Raw genomic sequence first — 15,358 nt, 5'->3', positions numbered from 1 at the left:
CCCCCCCCCATCTTCGGAAAGCTTATCGCCTCCGAGTCCGATGATCGCAGTCCCTTTGGGGGCCCATAGATACCAGGAGTCAGAGCCCGAGAGGAAAACTTGGTAGATTTACTATCGAGCCCACTGCACACCGCATTCCTACAGTCAGACACTCAAACCCCCCGGTTTCTTGTGATATATACTTGAATACATATATACACCCACACGCAAAAGCGCAAGCATGCCGTACGCACCCAAAGTGGGCGACTCGCTCGACTCGCTCGACACGCCGTCGATGATTGTGGACCTCGACCTCATGGAAGCCAACCTGCACAAACTCGTCTCGCTACTGCTGCCGACGGGCGTGTCGATACGCCCGCATCTCAAGACGAGCAAGTCGGCCATTGTAGCGCAGAAGATGGTCGACGCAGGTACCAAAGGCGGGTGCGTGGCCAAGCTTTCCGAGGCTGAAGCCATGTGCGCCAAAGGCTTCACCGATATCCTCATCACGTGCGAGGTTGTGGGCGCCGTCAAAGTGAAGAGGCTTGCTGAGCTGCTCGAGAAGCACAGGGATGTTCGCATCGTCGTCGACAGCGAGGCTGGCGCCGCGGCTATCGATGCTGCACTGGCTGAGCGCGGCTTCGAAGGCAGGGCATTGACGCTGATCGATCTGGATGTCGGAACCCATCGCACCGGTGTGCAGCCTGGTGCTCCGGCCTGCGAGCTCGCTGCTTTCGTGGCAAAGTCGCGCCATCTGCAGTTGATGGGCGTCCAGGGATATGAGGGCCACGTGCAGCACATGCATGGGCTGGAGAAGCGCAAGGAAAAGTGTCTGGAGAGCATGCACATTCTAGTCGAAACGGCCGAGCTGCTGCGAAAAGACGGACATAAAATCGACGTTGTCACCACGGGCGGCACTGGCACCGCAGAGTTCTGCGCCAGTGTACCCGGTGTCACGGAGGTCCAGCCGGGCTCCTTTCTCTTCATGGACACCGACTACCGGAATGCTGTGGGATCGGAGGATTATGCGCAGAGCTTGACGATTCTGTCCACGGTCCTGAGCAAGCAGGGTCCGATTGTCGTTACTATTGATGCGGGGCTCAAGAGTTTGACGACGGATTCGGGGCTGTCCGAGTGCAAGACAAAGGGGTATGAGTACAGGGTTATGGGCGATGAGCACGGAAGCCTGAGGTGGGAGGAGGGCAAGGTGCCCGAGTTGAAGATAGGGGATAGGGTCGAAATGATGCCCAGCCATATTGACCCAACCGTCAACTTGCACGACGTGTATTATGCGCACCGCAAAGGTGTGATTGAGGAGATTTGGCCTGTAGACAGCCGGGGACGCGTGCAATAGTGTCGAATACTGATCTACAATCAGAACGTTGCTTTGAGATGACGAAACTTTTGAAATAACCGAACTTGTTAAACACCACTTCCCCATTCATACCCAGAAGCGCACCCAATAACTCAGACTATCACAAAATATCAATCAAGTTGTTCTTGAGATCCTTAACCGGTATGTCAGCAAGAGGATCCTTGCCATCGTATGCCGCCTCTGCTCGGTCAGATCTGGACATCTTTGTGATGTCATAATGTTCACCACCCATCACTGGCCAACGTCCCTTTTTGTATTTCTTGAAATTTCCAGTCCAATCCCAAACATCGGCTTTCTTTTTGGTTGCGCTTGTTTCACCCTCAACGTCATCCTCGTTCCTCTTCCTCTTGCCCTTGCCTTTGGCTTTGCCTTTGCCCTTGGCGGGTGTTGACGATTGAGATGCTTGTATGACCCCCGATCCTGTATTCTCCTCGGTGCTCTCCTGCGGTATTTCCTCATCATACTCATTCACTTTCTCCAGCTTTTCCAATCGCACTTTTGTAGTAGAAAGAGCTTTATCAGTGTCCAAGTTGCCTTTCTTGAAGTAGTTTACGACTTCTTTGCGTCCGCGGATACAGTCACCCTCGATACCATAATCGGGGAGGTCGTGCAACAGTTCAAGATAGTAACCAATGACGAGTGTCAGGTCCAGGAAACGTGAATCAGGCTTGAGTTCACCTGCATCCTCTATAGCTGCAAGGACTGTGAGCAGCGCGCAGACAAGAAGACCAATGAGCTCGCATGTGGTGTCGCCATCTTCGTTGTGGATGAGTACGTCCATGTAGTCTTCATTATTGAGCCACAGTCCTATGGCACTAATTATGACCCACATGTCTTCAATGCGCATGGGTCCTTTGGAACGGAATGCCTTGTCGAATGCGATCATCTGAAGACTTATTAGCTTGAAGCTAGGGCACGTATTCATGTTAGCAAAACACGTACCTCTCTTTCCAAGATTTCTTGCATCCCCCAGCCTCTCCAATCAGTGTACATGTTCATGTTGAAGTTGTCAGGGTTGCAGTACTCTGCTTTTCGACCAAGCAAATCCATTTTTAAATATGCATTCCACATAATCACCCATTTGTGCCCTGGATGATCACTAGGTGAGGCTTTGAAAAGATTCATCTTTACCACTTCTTCCAGGTAGGATTTGTAGCGTTTATTGAATGTCTTGTTAGAGACGTAGTCGGACGACTTGTTTTGCCGTGCCAACCAATTCTCGCCCTGGAAATCGAAGAAGTGGCGAGGGATGCAGATGTAGTCGTATGGCGCTGGATCTTCGCCCTCTTCCGAACTGGCTCCATCCTGCTCATTCGTGGCACTGCTGTTCTTGTTGGGCGGGGGCGCCGGGGCAGAGGCCGTGCTTGAGCTACTGGCCTTGGAACCCCGCGCCGTCTTTTGTTTCTTGGCAGAAGGCATCTTTGGTGACGGAATTGGAAAGGATGTGGTGTGAAATATCAGCGCGAAGCTAAGGTTGATGGGTTTCCCAACGCGCAGGTGCTGGTTAATGAATGCTGGATGAAGCTGAACAAGGGCGATGATCACGCCAGGTCATATGACACAGTTATGTTTCGTCATTGCCCCTGGACACGAAGGACGCGAGTCTACCACGAACGCACGTGCATGACGTCTTCGTAGCTTCGCGACGCGACTACAGACGTTCTTGATAGCCAAAAACAAAACACAGTCCTTGTCTGCCATTGCGGTTAACATCTCCGCATTGGCTTGGGACACATCTCGCAGTGCAGAAGGCTTCAAATCACTGCAACGCATGTTCGTAGTGACTAAACTAGCAAAAATGATGCTGCAACGTGCTGAGCCAGCAAAAATGTTGTCCCGTGCCAGACTCGAACTGGCGGCCTTGGGATTTCTGCTCTACGAGCAGTCATAGCATGGAGGATATGAGACCCACGTGATAACCAACTACACCAACGAGACTTTCAGAAATTTCTGATGACGCGAACATTCGTTCGCGTTGGTGGAACTTCGTTGGTGAATTTGAGATTGCGGGGTTTATAGAGCGTTGTTTGCAACATCTCCAGCCCCTCCGACCTCGGCCCGTAAGTATCTTACATGCTGCCAAAATTTTGGGCGTTGCGTCACGCCCAACAGTCACACTCCCAGCCACCAATGCTACAAATACACCCGTAGCTTTTCTTACCTTTTCTTTTTCTGTAGTTTACTTTGAAAATGGCTTCGCGAATTGCTTCCAAGAGGTTTTGTGCCGCATTGCGTGCGCCGCGCACCAGTTACACGCCCGCGCGATTTGCTTCCGCAGCATCTGGTGTCAAGGGCTCAAGTCTGCCGCAAGATGTACTTGACTCGATTGCTGTAAGTACATGCTGGATCTAAAGTGCAACTATCTCTAATCGTTGACCTCTTCAGCGCGATTCGACTCTACCAACACCCGATCCACCTGCTAGTTCGAAGACAGCAGGCCTCGTCAATCAGCAGCTACCGTACATGGTACCGACTTATGTTCGCCCGCCACCCATGTTTGAGAAGGGCGATGGCTGCTACATGTGGGATATTGAGAACAGGAGGTATCTCGATTTTACCTCTGGTATTGCCGTCAATGCTTTGGGACATTGCGACGCTGGCGTAGCGCAAGTCATTGCAGAACAGGTAAGACGCACAGCTCCTGTGAAGGTTTATAGTCAATTGACATGAAGACAGGCTAAACAACTGATACACACCTCAAACCTCTACCACAACCCGCATACCGGTCTTCTGTCGAAACAACTTATCCAGCTCACGCATGCGACCGGAGGCTTTGCCAGCGCAACCCGTACATTCATATGCAACAGTGGCTCTGAAGCGAACGAGGCTGCCATCAAGTTCGCGCGAAAGGTTGGCAAGTCCCTATCCCCTGACAAGGACAAGCACGAGTTTGTTTCGTTCCACAACTCGTTCCATGGCCGCACCATGGGAAGTCTGAGTGCAACACCGAATCCAAAATATCAAAAGCCTTTCTCGCCAATGGTCCCAGGATTCAGGTATGGAACCTTCAATGACGTTGCTGCCATCAATGAGTTGGTCACGGAGGCGACATGCGGTGTCATTATCGAACCCATCCAGGGAGAGGGAGGTGTGAACGTTGCGACACCCGAATTTCTCGTCGCGCTCCGAAAGCGCTGCACCGAAGTGCGTGCTGTTCTGATCTTCGATGAGATCCAGTGCGGTCTAGGACGAACGGGCACCTTCTGGGCACACGGCGGCTATCCCAAGGAGTGTCATCCTGATATCTTGACTACTGCCAAGGCACTCGGAAACGGCTTCCCCATCGGTGCAACCATTGTTAATGACTTTGTGTGCGACCACATCAAGACTGGTGACCACGGTACCACATTTGGCGGCAACCCTCTCGGCTCTCGTGTTGCTTCCTATATCCTGTCCCGCCTATCCTCACCAGAGATTCTCGACTCGATACCCGCTAAAGAGCAAGCATTCCGCAAGCACTTTGATGCTCTACGGGACCGCTTCCCAGACCACATCAAGGAAGTCCGAGGCAAAGGGTTGATTCTAGGTCTTCAACTCGATGCAGACCCGACGCCCATCGTTACAGCTGCCCGTGAACGAGGCCTACTGATCATCACTTGCGGCACCAATACGCTGAGATTTGTTCCGCCGCTTGTGATCACTGAAGCAGAGATTGAGGAGGGTATGCAAATCCTGAAGCAGGCAATGGAGAGTGTGTGGGTTGAAGGCGACAGCGTGAAGCCAACCCCGGGCCAGCAGGAAATGCGATAGATGATTAGCATTAGCACGGCGTACCGGCGTTTGGTATTGTATTAGTTGATAGAGGGATCAAAAGTGTTTCGTTAGCTACGTTATGTAGCTTTGTTCTCATACCTGACTTCACTTTGACGCCTCGGCAATCCGCGCTAAGTAACGCTTCTGGTTAGCGCGAACCCCCGAAACCGTGCACTCTGCAGTTGCCTGCAGCCTCTCCAGTGATAGTGACCATCACACTCCATTGCCACAATTACCTTTTCGACCCAGGATAATATATGACCCACCCTCACTCGTTACTGCTAATGATTGATCAGTATGGAGGACCCGTTAGTGGTTAAGAGGATTAACTCCTGGGGCGGGAATGCGAGCCCGATACAGGCAGCGACACAACACCCTGCAACTAGCGCACATGTAGATGGCCAGGACGAATCCGTATCTGTACCATCACATGCATCGACCAGATTGCCGACCCCGACCGGACAGTCTACACCAATCACTTCAGCATCATCACCAAAAGACTATCCTGTCGAAGGCACAGAAACCAAACTGCAAGACCTTGAGCGCTATATCGCTCTTGGCTGTCTTCACTTCCACCAGCCACTCGGAATTGTCCAAAATCCACGGCCAGATACCGAATGGGTCGAATTCCTGCATCACGAACTTCTAGAAGAAGACAAAACCATCATTGGCAACAGAGCTTCGAGATTGCTCGGGGCCCGCTGGATTCGGCTTTTTCTGCATAATCCTACGCACGATACTAGGGCTTCTCACACTATCGTCCGGGTGTACTTACTACCAGAAGATTGGGGCCGTCGATCCATTGACCGCAACAGCAAGAGTCTAAAAGGTGCATTGCGGCAACTCCTCAAGTCTGTTGATATATCATCAAACGCATGGTACGGCGATCCTAAACAAGATGAGATATGCTACTTTGACCCCTGGGCCGATGCCGAACCCTCTTCGCTATATTACTTGTTCAACAAATTGCCATCGCCCGCACCCACCCCGGAAGAGATCAAGAACAGATATACTAGAGTCGCAGTGAGCGACCTTCTAGAGTCTGCTGCCGCATCGGGTTGGGAAGAGTACGGTGAACAAGCGCTGCCAGGGCTACGAACCAGATTATACGCCTACCAGGCTCGTTCTGCCAGTATAATGCTACAACGTGAGGCTGCACCTCAGTTACAGCTCGATCCAAGACTCGAGGTTCGCATGGCTCCTGATGGCAAGAAGTTTTACTTTGGCGCTCGAGATGGGTCCTTTCTCCAAGAGCCTCGTTACTATGAATCAAATCGAGGAGGAATTTTAGCAGAAATCATGGGCTTGGGAAAGACTGTCATCTGCTTAGCAGTGATTCTGGCAAGTAAACATCATCTGCCCCAGATACCAGCAACCTATCGTCCGCCTCCTCCGGTCCGCAACCGGGTTGGAACGCTGGCGGATATGGCAGCCTCCATCCTGGGCCGGTATTCTGTACCTACTCGGGCCTTTTTGGAACAGTCTGAGGCAAACGGTGCTGGAGACATGACCAAGTTTAGGAACGCACTTGATCGAAACATGCCTTTCTACGAGATCCCACCTGAGCTCCCTAGAATGAACCGGAACACCAAGATGCCGATGCCGCGTCAACTCGTAATTTCATCAGCTACAATCATCGTTGTGCCGCGGAACCTTTTGCATCAATGGCAATCAGAGATCAGGAAACACGTAATTTGCGGTGGTCTAAAAGTGCTCGTTGTAGACACCGTACCCAAGCGTGGGAGCAAAGCCAAAAGTACGATGTATGATGACGATACAATGCAGTTCAACAGCGAACTGCCTGTTCCTACTGAGCTTATGAAGTTCGATGTGGTTCTGTTTACTCGGAACAGATTTGAGCAAGAGATTCAGGATGGACAGGACGACCAAGGACGACGCGCGGTCCGTGGTGCAACTCGCACGTGTAATTGCTCGTACATTGGAGCAACTCGGATACCCAACTGCAACTGTATCAACAGCAATAAACTCTACGAATCGCCACTCAAGAAGATCCACTGGCTGCGAATCATCATCGACGAAGGCCATTCCTTCTCTAGTTCTGTGTCGAACGCTGTGTTGGTCGCCAAACAGATACAAGCTGAGAGACGTTGGGTTGTATCGGGCAGTAAGTAATGCAAAGAACACTGATCGCACTCACTAATCTTTGCTACAGCACCTGCAAAAAACCTAGTCGGAGTGGAAGTCGACATGGCTACGATGGAATCCGAAAGTGACACAGCGCTACAGCGCGAATTCGCTATTGAGCAAAGGAAGTCATTCAACGTCGATCCTGAAAATCTCAAGGCCGCTAAGGCTTTGGGGATGCTAGCTTCAAACTTCCTCATGGTTCGACCCTGGTGTCCTAATTCCGAAGGAAAACTTGAGTGGGAAGAATACATTTATCGCCATGAGCATGAGTACCAGAAGACCTACTCTGGATTCTCCAAATGCTTCTTGCGGGTACTCGAGGGGTTGGTTGTGAAGACACGACCAGAAGATGTGGAGAGAGATATTGTTCTACCTCCCATGCGCCATCGCGTGGTGTTTCTCAAACCGTGCTGGTACGACAAGATGACGGCCAATCTCTTCATTCAGGTTCTACGAGCGAATGCGATCACCAGCGAACGAACTGACATCGATTACCTTTTCCACAAGAACAGCGTGAAGGAACGTCACGCTCTCATTCGAAATCTGCGTCAATCTAATTTTACGTGGACTGGATTCACTTTGGCCGACGTCATCTCGACGCTTGATACAAGCAGCAAGTATCTAACCAAGGGGGATAAACACTGCTCGCTTGAAGATGCACAGTCCCTGCTGGAAAGCAGTCAAGCCATTTCCAAGTTAGCAGCTTCAGAAGGGTGGAAAGCTCTAAGTAAAGCCCATGAAGTAGGTATGGCGATTGACAACTGGCCAAAAGAGTCACGAGATGCCTTTTCGCTTGTTTACCCGGCAAAACCGATAATGGCTGGCATCACGCAACTGATTGAAGGACAACTCCATGTCGATAGCAACATACTCTCAAAAGATCCTTCCGTCGGGCTCGATACTGTGGGACGTGCAGCAAAAGCCAAGGTTGCAGCCATGGCAGAAGCGGAGAGCAAGACGAGAAACAGCAGTGAGAGAACAGTTACCGACTCTCCTTTGAAGAAAGCCGGGGTACCATCGTCGCTGGTCGACGGTCAGCAGCCATTGACGAGTCGAAGAGCTTCTGCCATGACAAGCCAAAATTCTTCTCAGCAACTACCAGGACACAAGGCTCAGGAGGTTAGTGAAGAGCAAGCGGCCCCAACATCGCCAGTTCGTTCGAAGAAGCGCAAGCTCACTTTGGAGGAAGAGATGGCGGATTTGGCCGGAAACTCACCTCTTCAGGACGCTCGCATAGTGGGTACAACCTCAGCTAAGCTGAGCTACCTACTTGATAAGGTGATGCAACATCAGGCTACGGAAAAGATCATCATCTTCTACGACGGCGACAACGCAGCATTTTACATCGCACAATGCCTTGAGGTCTTGTATGTGAATCACCGGATCTACGCGAGGACGTTAAACAATACACTGCGGTCTGAATACGTACGATTGTTCAACGAAGACCCAGATGTACGTGTCCTGTTGATCGATGTTGCTTGTGGTGCTCTTGGGCTAAACTTGAATGCGGCGAGTGTCGTTCTTATCGTAAACCCAATCAACAGACCAAACATAGAAGCACAGGCAATCAAACGAGCACATCGAATAGGGCAGACAAAAGAGGTACTTGTCGAAACCTTGGTGCTTGAGAATACGATTGAGCATGCCATCTTCAACCGTGCGAAGAAGATGTCACGAGCCGATCACCAAGAAGCAAAAGAGCTGGAAGATGACGCGGGCATCACCGAGATTATTCAGAATGCACAGATACTGTCGGCTGGTGAAGATGAAGGAGAGGGATTATCTAGCTTTGCATTGCTGCAAACTCCCCAGAAGGTGTTTGGACGACCGAACCGACACAAGTATCACCGGTTTGGCGCCACGGAGCCTAAAGCTGGGCAGAAACCAGCAAAGAAAGCAAAGACGGCGAGAGATACGAAGAAAAACGGTACAATGAAGGACGAGGCTGTCTCATCATTGGAGACGGACTCGCTTCCAGTGCGAGGAACAGCTAACGAAGCAAACGCGGCCTCTTTGAATTCAACACCCAGTATTTTTGGTAGCGGCTAAGAGGTTTGCCTCAAAAAGTTTTGTTCTATTCTTTGAGTTCTGTTTGAGATGGGTTCCCGTTCCTGATCTGCACCGGAGCATATATCCATATGCTCATCATCTGACAGTTACCTCATTCGACCTAGTTTATACCCCTGTCTTGGCGTATAGCTACTTTCAGCAAGCTCTGGTTGGCGTTGGAGTCAGGTAAACCATAGTTTAATTATCCATTGTGCTTGTTACAGTTCGCTCCGCAGTTCCGGTATGTGCGCTTGTTTGACGACCAGGGTATTTAATATCGGTCGGCAAAAGCATCCACGCGTGACTCGACCTTAATCTATCTGCGATATTGCATGACAACAGTGACTGAAGGAGGGAATCCCAAGCGCCAAAAACGAACGAGTATTAAGAGCCCTTGGTCTTACCAACAAACCAGTGCTTTTCGCAATTGAAATTCTTTGTCACCACACCATGATGCTCACCATTTTCGCACCACTTTTGCTGCTCGCGCAGGGCACATTCGCAGCGCCTGTTGAGAATGCCGCCGCAGCAGCAACAGTAGGCAAGATTCGCGGCGTTCGCGACCCAATTTACCATCTCTACCTCCAAGCCAGTCCCAAGAACGGTAAGTAAGCAACCTTTGACCTCGACTCCCTTCATTGCTCCCTTGCTACTCCGCGTTGCCCCCCCATTCCCATATCCATTACTTAGATTCGGAATCACCTAAACTGACGAGTAATACCAGCATCCACGCCTGTCCTCGGTCCCGAGACCGCAGCTGATGAATTCACCATTGGCGGAACCATTCAATCCAAGAAAACAACTAAATACCTAAACATTGCGACGGCCTCGACGAGCTACAAGCCGCTTGTTTGGGGCGACAAGGGCGACACGACAGCATGGGGACTCGAGGGCGATACGATTATCACGGTGCAAGGGAGTAGCTATGGGCGACGTAAGTTGATACCATTCCATATCTTGTTTTACCAACCAATCAGGTTTTTCAGATGGAGAGCGAAGGGGTTTTTTTTTGGAAAGGATACAGTGCTAATGCGACTTAGAGCTGAATTTCCTTGTGTGCCAGGCGACAGATGCCGGGTACTATGATTTGTATTTGCAGACGGGAAGCGATGCGCCGAGTGGGAGGTCGTGCAGCAATTACCAGACTATCCATCTGCCGTGTTTGTGTTAGATGTGTCTTGTGTAATAGTAGTAAGGGATATGGAGGCAAGAGCTTATGGAGTCAAATGAAGGGATACATGTCGTTCGGGCGTTCGAGTTGGATATTTGGGATTGCTTGTTTGCATGTTGGACTCGCGTTGGCCAATCAGAATACCCTGATCTTATGCTGGTCAGCGTGCAGTGGTATGGCAAGATGTCTTTGAATCGTGGCTGTCGCAGTGTTAACGCTAAAAAGTATAGCGCGGGGGAAGTCGGGAGGATCCACCTTGATTAGTGACATCACCGCGGTCTGAAATCTGAAGAGCATGATCAATTGATGATTAATAGCGTACCTGAAGCGGGGATAAGGACATAAGCTTTGTGATCAATACACGACACCTGTTTTCCTTTCGTTTGCAATCCTCTACTTAGCCATTGAAGCGCACTGGAAACCATGTCTTACAGCAGAGTAGGAGTCGTCACGGGCGCCAACAAGGTACGCACTCTTTCAATGTTCTTAGCAAGAATGTACTGACTAGCCAGGGCATTGGACTAGCTATTGTCCGTCAGCTTGCGCTGCAATATCCCAAGTCGCCGCTCAACAACGGACCTTTCTTGATCTACCTGACTGCTCGCGACCAGGGCCGAGGAGAAGCAGCCGTCAAGGACCTCGAGCAAGATGCACAGCTCAAGCAAGCAAAGGCTCTGAAAGCCGATGGAGGGCTGGCGGAAATCAAGTTCCATTTGTTGGATATCACGAGCAGCGACAGCATCAAGGCGCTCGCGGGCCATCTGAAGCAGGATCACAGCGACGGTATTGATTTTGTCATTAACAACGCTGGTATCGCCATGGATGGCTTTGGTACGTTATCAGTCTTCTCATGCAGTATGGTGTTAATGGGTGCTGCACAGACGCAAACGTGGTGAAAACAACACTAAACTGCAACTACTACAAAACGCTAGAAGCATGCCACGAGTTTCTCCCGCTGCTCAAGCCCACCGGACGCCTTGTAAATGTTGCATCCAGGGCCGGTCTACTCAGTAAATACTCGGAGGAAGTGCGCAGCCGGTTCCTTGCGTCCAAGACGGAAGACGACGTTACGGCCATCATGAAGGACTTTGCTGCTGCCGTGGAAGCGGGCAAGGAGAAGGAGGCTGGGTTCCCTAGCGCCGCGTATGCTGTCAGCAAGGCGGGATTGATTGGTGGCACGAGGGCGTTTGCAAAGCAGGTCAAGGACAGTGGGAAAGAAGTCCTGGTTAATGCCTGTTGTCCTGGCTATGTCAACACAGACATGACAAAGGGGAATGGAACGAAGACGCCGGATCAGGGTGCGCAGACTCCTGTTATGCTGGCACTGAGAGACATTGAGGGCAAGACGGGGGCGTTTTGGTCAGAGGAGCAGGAGATTAGTTGGGGTTGATGGTATAAACATTCCTACAGCGCGTGATGGTGGTGAAAGGGATGCAGCTTTAGCTATTACGTTGTTCTAGCTGTTTCTGCGGGTACTTGATGAATAGTCAGCTAATAAAAAATAGAGATTCCTAAAATCTTGACATCTATCTACCTACTGGCTGCAGAGTTTTTGAGATATACTCAGCGTTGATTTCTTCTTGCCATCTTCGGCACTATGCAAATAACACGTGACGGATTTTGATATGCAGCTAAAACTGCAATCCGCCAAAATCAGAAGTGCATGAGCAACAAGAATTGCCGGAACTTTTCCTGGTCAGAACATCGGGCAGATTTCCAGAGAAAAGAAAGCGTCGCGAGTCATCCCAGCGCAACGATGCGGGGGAAGAGACGCCGGGCCGCTACTGACTGGATATTGTCCTCCGTCGCAGCACTACCGACCGCATTGGGCAATAGAGAATCCCACGCTAAACCATACACGATGCAAGTAAGCAGATATTCTTCTTCAAACATGCCGTCTGATCCAGCAATAAGAATGTCTGTTTGGTACATACAGTTGTTTTGACCTGCCGCCTTGCATCACCATCTGTTACACGTCGCATTCATCGATCGCTTGTCCTTGCGGATTTCTATTGCCTTGGATACCTGGACTTGAGGATGGGCAACCACGCGCTCATATACGGTGCCTCTGGAATCTCGGGGTGGGCGATTGTCAATGCCATACTCAGCGGCTACCCGTCCAAGGATGCCTTCTCCAGGGTCACAGCCATGGTCAACCGGCCCTTGACACGGGAAATGGCGCTCTGGCCTGATGACCCCAGACTGCAAATCGTATCTGGGGTTGATCTCCTCAAAGGCAGTCAAGAGGAGCTGGAAACGCAGATCAAAGAGAAGGTTAAAGATGTTGACACGGTGACTCAAGTGTACTTTTATTGTAAGTCATGTGTTTCTGCGAGGGGGCTCCATCTAACACAATCCAGCATACAAGCAGATAGATGATCCCGAGTCGGAATGCAAGACCAACGAAGGAATGCTGGAGCGCGCCGTCACTGCAATTGACCATTTGTCTTCAAACCTCTCATACGTAGTTCTTCCCACTGGCAGCAAGATCTATGGCTGCCAAATGCTGGACAAGTTTCCATTTGCAAATGACCTCCCGTTGAAGGAGACGTTACCGCCTATCCCCGAGCCATATCTCTCGCAGCTCTTTTACTACAACCAAATTGACTGTCTGAAGCGCATATCCAAAGGAAAGAAGTGGAGCTGGTGTGAAGTGCGGCCTGACAACATTATTGGATTTGTACCGAACAACAACGCCTATTGTCTTGCGCAGACGCTGGCTTTGTATCTTTCGCTGTACCGGTTCGTTGAAGGCTCCGGCGCCAAATGTCCGTTCCCTGGAAACGACAAGTCATGGGTAAACCTGTACAACGAGGCTCCGCAGGACATGGTAGCGCACTTTTCCATCCACGCGTCACTGCATCCCGACAAGACGGCATCGCAGAGCTTCAACGTCGGCGGCCAGGAAGACAGCTGGAGCGGGAAATGGCCGATTATCTGCGACTACTTTGGCCTCAAGGGAACGGGGCCTGAAGAGGGCTCGCCTCAGCCAGGGGCGTACATTGATGCACACAAGGACCGCTGGCAAGAACTGGAGAAGAAGCACGGCCTCAAGCAGGGAAGCATTGACAGCGACATTACGCATCCAGGGTTCCAGGTAGATATCCAATTTGTCCATGTGCGCAATGGAAAGCACGGCTAACGCGCGATAGTACTTCATCATGAGCATGTTTGATTTTGACCGGCAGATGAGCATGGAGGCGTCGCACAAAGTCGGGTATACAGAGGAGATTGGCACGACCGACACATGGACGATTGCATTCGACCGGATGAGAAAGGCGAGGGTTATACCGTAGTATATATACCATGGACAGCGATATTGCGATGGGCATGCGGGGGGGAATTGGGGTTGGCGTGGCATGTGGCGGCTCCACCTTTGCGCCTTGATAGGGAGCGAAGTTAGCGGGACCCTGCCCCGATCAGCGCCTTTGCCTACAACACCTGTCTTTCTCCATGATACACTCACTCTTGCTTGAATCTTGTCGCATCCAACAAACAAACATGAACACATACGCTTCGCACTCTTTGTCTCATTGTCCCTCTCCACGACGCTAATGCAGCTTCGTACGCTTAGAATAGCAGCACCCCTGTTTCTCGCTGGCGCTATGACATGCCCAATGGTCAAACAGTTCGACACCGCGTAGCCACGCGGCGTCGGCCAATATCTGCATGGACCAGTCGACACGACGCCTGATGATTTCTCGACATAATACACACCATCATGTTGCCAAGCGTGGGAGGTCCGCGACACAGGGCCGTCCTCAGGGGCGTCGCCGTGATTGCTGTTGCGTGTCTGCGTATGTCACCATTCGCCTCCTATTCCGGCTCTCTCCTTTGCGTCGCATGATACCTTCATGATGCCGTCTCGCAGGCAACAACGGAGTCGCGATTTTTCGCTGGGTATGTTGCTAACTAGCTTGCAGTGATTCCCATTTACCTGGGCTTGCTCCATAAAAAGCCACACATGGACCGTCGCATTCCGCTGCGCATACTCCCGCTCGGCGACTCGATAACATGGGGCTGGCACCCGGAAAGCCAGCAGAACGGTACCAACGGCTATCGCGCCCAGCTCCTGCGAAGCCTCGTGCTCAAGTGGTACCCCGTCGTCGACTTTGTCGGCACACAGCACTCGGGCCTCATGTTCGACAACGACAATGAGGGACACGTGGGCGCCGTGATTCGTGACATCAGGGGCAAGATGAAGGCTGGGCTGGAAATGCGCCCCAACATTGTCTTGGTGCATGCCGGCACGAGTGACTTGGAGCATGCGGATAGTGCCACGGCGAGCGAGGTGCCCGCGCAATTAGAAGGCCTTATAGACGATGTCTTGGAGACGTGTCCGGACGCCGTGGTGCTTGTTGCGAAGATTATTCAGGCGGCGAAGCCAGGCATGCATGACAAGATCAAAGCCTTCAACCGCGCAATACCGGCCATTGTGAGGAAGAAGATGGACAACGGGTTCAAGGTTAGGGCCGTCGACCTGAGCGTCGTGGGGACGAGCGATCTGAGTGACGGCTTGCATCCGTAAGTTGTCTGCGTTGAGGCGCCATGACGTGATGCTAATGATTGCAGATCGTATGCTGGGTATGCACGCATGGGCTCCATCTGGGCCGAAGCTGTCCATGCTGCCGGCTATGCAGGCCTGGTCACCGCGCCTGTTGATCCTAAGATCAGTAATGTTTAATTCATGTAGTTTTGCCGCCATTTCTGCATGTGTCGACAGGCCAGCCAGTTTCCAGAATGCTTCACCCGAGTCATGACAAGTACAAGGCAACTCTGCCTACGATGCACAAGTGCCTCATATGGAAGAGTAGGTACGGCGAGCGCGCGGCTTCCGACTGGCCCCGTCCGTGGAATGGCTATGCGGGGTTGCTATGCGGGGC

General features: G+C 51.4%; 6 protein-coding genes and 1 non-coding gene across 7 annotated transcripts; 5 read left to right on the top strand and 2 right to left on the bottom strand.

Moving 5' to 3' along the window:
- Positions 1–220: 220 nt before the first annotated feature.
- SETTUDRAFT_145126 (uncharacterized protein) lies at positions 221–1,333 on the top strand (the record flags this gene model as incomplete). Its single annotated transcript, XM_008023469.1, has 1 exon — positions 221–1,333. One exon carries the CDS (start codon positions 221–223, stop codon positions 1,331–1,333), a length of 1,113 nt encoding a protein of 370 aa, XP_008021660.1.
- SETTUDRAFT_166842 (uncharacterized protein) lies at positions 1,312–2,790 on the bottom strand. Its single transcript, XM_008023468.1, has 2 exons — positions 2,297–2,790; positions 1,312–2,240 (listed from the first exon to the last, which is right to left on the bottom strand). The coding sequence occupies exons 1-2, from the start codon at positions 2,771–2,773 to the stop codon at positions 1,455–1,457; spliced, it is 1,263 nt and encodes a 420-aa protein (XP_008021659.1). The 5' UTR covers positions 2,774–2,790; the 3' UTR covers positions 1,312–1,454.
- Positions 2,791–3,186: 396 nt separating this feature from the next.
- Positions 3,187–3,292, bottom strand: SETTUDRAFT_t88. The gene has a single exon. It is a non-coding gene; the product is annotated as a tRNA-Met (tRNA).
- Positions 3,293–3,486: 194 nt separating this feature from the next.
- Positions 3,487–5,196, top strand: SETTUDRAFT_166841 (uncharacterized protein). The gene is made up of 3 exons (XM_008023467.1): positions 3,487–3,685; positions 3,740–3,979; positions 4,031–5,196. Exons 1-3 carry the CDS (start codon positions 3,545–3,547, stop codon positions 5,102–5,104), a joined length of 1,455 nt encoding a protein of 484 aa, XP_008021658.1. The 5' UTR covers positions 3,487–3,544; the 3' UTR covers positions 5,105–5,196.
- A 208-nt stretch (positions 5,197–5,404) lies between these two features.
- SETTUDRAFT_175034 (uncharacterized protein) lies at positions 5,405–9,363 on the top strand (the record flags this gene model as incomplete). Its single annotated transcript, XM_008023466.1, has 3 exons — positions 5,405–5,521; positions 5,573–7,232; positions 7,281–9,363. The coding sequence occupies 3 exons, from the start codon at positions 5,405–5,407 to the stop codon at positions 9,302–9,304; spliced, it is 3,801 nt and encodes a 1,266-aa protein (XP_008021657.1). The 3' UTR covers positions 9,305–9,363.
- Positions 9,364–9,757: 394 nt separating this feature from the next.
- On the top strand, positions 9,758–11,968 carry SETTUDRAFT_145116 (uncharacterized protein; the record flags this gene model as incomplete). Its single annotated transcript, XM_008023465.1, has 5 exons — positions 9,758–9,908; positions 10,029–10,238; positions 10,918–10,940; positions 10,988–11,306; positions 11,357–11,968. 5 exons carry the CDS (start codon positions 9,758–9,760, stop codon positions 11,863–11,865), a joined length of 1,212 nt encoding a protein of 403 aa, XP_008021656.1. The 3' UTR covers positions 11,866–11,968.
- A 544-nt stretch (positions 11,969–12,512) lies between these two features.
- SETTUDRAFT_175032 (carbohydrate esterase family 3 protein) lies at positions 12,513–15,192 on the top strand (the record flags this gene model as incomplete). Its single annotated transcript, XM_008023464.1, has 6 exons — positions 12,513–12,789; positions 12,836–13,572; positions 13,628–13,770; positions 14,208–14,272; positions 14,399–14,999; positions 15,048–15,192. 6 exons carry the CDS (start codon positions 12,513–12,515, stop codon positions 15,157–15,159), a joined length of 1,935 nt encoding a protein of 644 aa, XP_008021655.1. The 3' UTR covers positions 15,160–15,192.
- Between the last annotated feature and the right edge of the window lie 166 nt (positions 15,193–15,358).

This window comes from Exserohilum turcica (assembly GCF_000359705.1).
Source record: "Exserohilum turcica Et28A unplaced genomic scaffold SETTUscaffold_10, whole genome shotgun sequence".
NCBI lineage: Eukaryota > Fungi > Ascomycota > Dothideomycetes > Pleosporales > Pleosporaceae > Exserohilum > Exserohilum turcicum.
This window is presented reverse-complemented; position numbering and strand designations above follow the sequence as displayed.

What these genes read in the sequence shown, in the direction of transcription:
- SETTUDRAFT_166842 (XM_008023468.1), bottom strand. Translation starts at nt 2,773, where the DNA reads ATGCCTTCTGCCAAGAAACAAAAGACGGCGCGGGGTTCCAAGGCCAGT. An exon ending in AAGAAATCTTGGAAAGAGAG is followed by an intron (nt 2,241 to 2,296) that starts GTACGTGTTTTG and finishes ATAAGTCTTCAG; the next exon opens with ATGATCGCATTCGACAAGGC.
- SETTUDRAFT_166841 (XM_008023467.1), top strand. Translation starts at nt 3,545, where the DNA reads ATGGCTTCGCGAATTGCTTCCAAGAGGTTTTGTGCCGCATTGCGTGCG. An exon ending in ATGTACTTGACTCGATTGCT is followed by an intron (nt 3,686 to 3,739) that starts GTAAGTACATGC and finishes TGACCTCTTCAG; the next exon opens with CGCGATTCGACTCTACCAAC. An exon ending in CGCAAGTCATTGCAGAACAG is followed by an intron (nt 3,980 to 4,030) that starts GTAAGACGCACA and finishes ACATGAAGACAG; the next exon opens with GCTAAACAACTGATACACAC.